Source organism: Sinohyriopsis cumingii, chromosome 11 (genome assembly GCF_028554795.1).
Source record: "Sinohyriopsis cumingii isolate HCF-2022 chromosome 11, ASM2855479v2, whole genome shotgun sequence".
Classification (NCBI taxonomy): domain Eukaryota; kingdom Metazoa; phylum Mollusca; class Bivalvia; order Unionida; family Unionidae; genus Sinohyriopsis; species Sinohyriopsis cumingii.
In genome coordinates this window covers 74,841,427-74,845,161 of record NC_142971.1, presented here as the reverse complement: position 1 = coordinate 74,845,161, position 3,735 = coordinate 74,841,427, and the positions used below count along the sequence as shown (strand labels likewise).

General features: G+C 35.7%; 1 protein-coding gene across 1 annotated transcript; it reads left to right on the top strand.

Annotated features, from left to right (window-relative positions):
* The first annotated feature begins 382 nt into the window (after window positions 1-382).
* On the top strand, window positions 383-1,581 carry LOC149788760 (uncharacterized). Its single transcript, XM_089975774.1, has one exon. It carries the CDS (start codon window positions 467-469, stop codon window positions 1,439-1,441), a length of 975 nt encoding a protein of 324 aa, XP_089831900.1. The 5' UTR covers window positions 383-466; the 3' UTR covers window positions 1,442-1,581.
* The last annotated feature ends 2,154 nt before the right edge of the window (window positions 1,582-3,735 follow it).

Here is a 3,735-nt window from a genome sequence, read left to right as displayed (position 1 = left end):
ATTATTCAGCTTGTTTAATAAATTCATTATTATTAAATAACTATTCCTATGAGATCAACTATTAAAACAAAATTCTTGGTGCGCATGTTTTTGTCTCAAGCCTTTATTTATTTATATTGCATTTCACGACATCTTGGTTTTAAACACACGATGACGACTGTTTCAGTTGTTTTTGTTTGGTATTTAAGTTTGGCGACTTTGCCAGCACCATCAGTACACAGTAGAACCCGAGTGTTTGATTATCCAGGTAGAAAAATGAGCCTACCTTTTCATTTGTGTGACAAAGACGACTCGTCAAATATCTTACGCATGCCCAACAACGTATTTTGAAAAGTCGCGTGTACATCTTCCTGTGGGACTTAAAATTAAACCAAATTGAACACTGACCTCTAACAATGTGAACCCTGATAACATTTACCAAAGAACACGTTCCTTAGTACCGTCTGCTATTGACTGTAATTTCGACATGGAAAGTATTAAAGGAGAACAATTGTCAGACTTATTGGAGAAAGGAGCTGAGAAAAATTATACAACGTGTCTTGTGTGCCAAAAAAGAGTTGCTGATTACAAAAGTCACAAAAGAGTACACCTGAGAGAGACACACAAATGTGAACTCTGTAACAAAGTGTTTCTGAATTGGAGGTACCTCACCAGACACAGGGAAAGGCACTTTGGCAAAAAAGTGGCGTGCGAAATCTGCGACAAAGAAATTGCTCCAGCGTCAATTGCAAGGCATATGAGAACTCATACTGGGGAGAAGCCATACAAATGCGACATGTGTGGCAAATCATTTTCAGGTCATGCTAGTTTGAAGGGACACATTATAAGTGTACATATTGATGAAAGAGCACACAAATGTACAACATGTGACAAGACGTTCAATATGCCTTCTCACCTGCAGAGGCATATAGACAGGAAACACCCCATTGAACAATCATATAAATGCGATGAGTGTAGCAAAATGTTTGCTAGCCAAAACCTTCTTCGTACCCATATAGAAATGCATGAAAGACCATACCGATGTGATGTATGTGGTAAAAGGTTCGGCACGATGCAACGACTGAAAGTGCATGCACAGACTCATAGAAAAGAATACAAGTGTGAAGTTTGTGGTAAAGCATTCGCCGACATCTCAAAGTTGAAGGTTCATGAGATGACACATACCGGTGAAAGGCCTTTTACATGTCATGTGTGTGGACGTTCTTTTCGTTCTTTGATTAATTTAAAGATCCATGAAAAGATTCACACAGGAGAAAAGCCATACAAATGTGAAGTTTGTGGAAAGGCATTTAGTCGTAAAGATAATCTCCATTACAAGCACATGAAAATTCACACAGGGGAAAAGCCATATGATTGTCAAGTTTGCTGTAAAACTTTCAATCGAAGTGAAAATTTAAAGTCGCATATGAAAAGGCATATTAAAAAGGACGCTAATATTTAACTGCCAAAAGTTCATTCCTAATGCATTTTTTAAAATCTGCACTCCAGTCCAATTAGATACTGCAAAACAAGTGTGTCCTGTTATTATGCTTCCTGATTGAAGTTTTCATTTTTTGCAGTCAATACAGAATTTGTAACTGAGCTACTGTGGTTTATGTTTTATTTACAAACATATTCAATTTAAATATTTGTAGCTTGCCTGGTTGTGAGGCAAAATGAGGTTATGGTAAGACCTTGCATCCATTGTGCTTTTAACACCTGTCAGCAATTACTTTAATCTTACTGAACAAAGTTTGACCAAATTTGGAAGAGTATTCTCAGTTGAAAAAATTTATACAAACAATTTCTATGTGCTATCAAATATGGCTGATATTACTAATACTTTTAAATTGCATCTCCAAAAGTACTTAAAAGAATTTAACAATTTAAAAATAAGAAATCAAGCATCCCGGCTTGAAGGCCTTTGAAATGTGTACAGATTATGTCTCCTTACCACAAAATATTCACACTGTTAGACAGCAGTGACAATTTTCAACTTTATCTCAAATACCACTAGTTTAGTTTAAAGCAAAATTTGCACAGGACATCATGATATAAAGAAAAAAATGCTTTAAAAGATCAGCTTGCCTGTGCCCCATCCTATATTCTATCTGAGCTTGTCAAGAAAAGAAAACAACATACTCTCATAAAGAAACCTTTGAGCACACATATTAAATACAGCATTTTTGATTTGAAGTTCTTTAATGAAACTGATAAATTATTTATATTTCATCAGCAGAGTTGACCCTCGACCAGCATGCATACAATACCAGTGTCCACTGATAGTCTTTACTTGATAGTGTTTCCAAAAAATAATTTTACATTTTTGTTCATGCTGATTTTGATTCCATTTGTGTTAAAGCTATGTTTTACTTAAAGATAATTAGAAAAATGAAATCAATTGTTCTAGTGTCATTTGATTAACAATTAACATCTGTTTGTAATTGGCATAATGTAATCCAGGTACACCAATCAGTTAGAATTAATTACAATGCACATCATCTGCTGTGGTCATTTGAAATCACATGGCCAAATTATGTGTTGTAATGACCAAGATGGGCACTTAACCTTATTCCAGCCCTTTAAGACACCTGTAAATTATAGGGCAGAGACCAATGGCTGCATAATTATCCATGCACAGATCAAATCAATCAAGTATAACATTAAACTCACTGTGAAGAGGATACTAGCAATAAAATCATAATACCAATGGTAATAAATGCATAGAATAACAGACATTCATTTGACCAGATTTATAGACCATGTCAATTGCTGCAGTAATGAATTACTGACTGAGGCATTATTGTCCTGATGGCAGTCTATTAAAATGGCACTGACATGCTGATCGTATTATTTAGTTAGAAAAATATGGTGCATAATAGTCAAGGGAGAAATAGGCATAGCCGCATAAATATGACCAGATTCTTTGTGTGGGAATAATCCTATGATCAGTCAGATTGTGGAAAGTTTGAAGTGAATGTGAGCCAGGCATTATACAGAAGAAACAATCAAAACACCCTCAGGTCCTGGGGTTTATTTAGCATCAACGATACAAGACAAAAGAAAAACAGGAAATAGAAAACAGACACGAAGACTAGAAACATCCAGATACCACAATTCTCTTGAATTGCATTCATCATAATAGGAATAGACACGATGAAAAATGTGTTGTTAGTCAAGAGAAAACACGATGAATGCCTAGAGCATTTATTAAGTGCATGGTGCTCAATGGTATCATCCCTTTCATGTGCCTCGTGCACCGATTGATCACTCAATCATGCACTCACTCATGACAAACACGCACCTGGGTCACATGAATATTTGTTTTGCAAGGTCATAGAAAGGATCATTCTTCTAGCAGGAGTAGAAGTAGTAATTGATGCATGGACAGAAATAGGTGCTACTCACTCAACCCATAGAGATACTGACTTTAACCCGGTGTCCAGACAACTTTTAGCCCTGATGTCACTAAAACTAGCTTAGGAAAGATTAGTGGTCATACTGTTCATTAAGTTTCATAAATTCCAGATAGTCATGTGACTATTGTAGGTGAATTTTCAGTCTCTGTAGGTACATTTTGGCACTGGTGGCTGTAACTGCCACATGCAATTATTTCACATTATCTTGGTCAATTTAATAATTAGATAGGATTTCATGCATCTAAAAAAGTTTTTTATTTGGCTGCAATGTCTTGGTCAGTGCCAGCACTCAGAACTTGTGTTTCATAATCATAATTTAATGACAATTCACCTAGTT

Excerpts from the sequence above, each read along its gene's own strand:
- LOC149788760 (XM_089975774.1), top strand. The coding sequence starts at position 467 with ATGGAAAGTATTAAAGGAGAACAATTGTCAGACTTATTGGAGAAAGGA.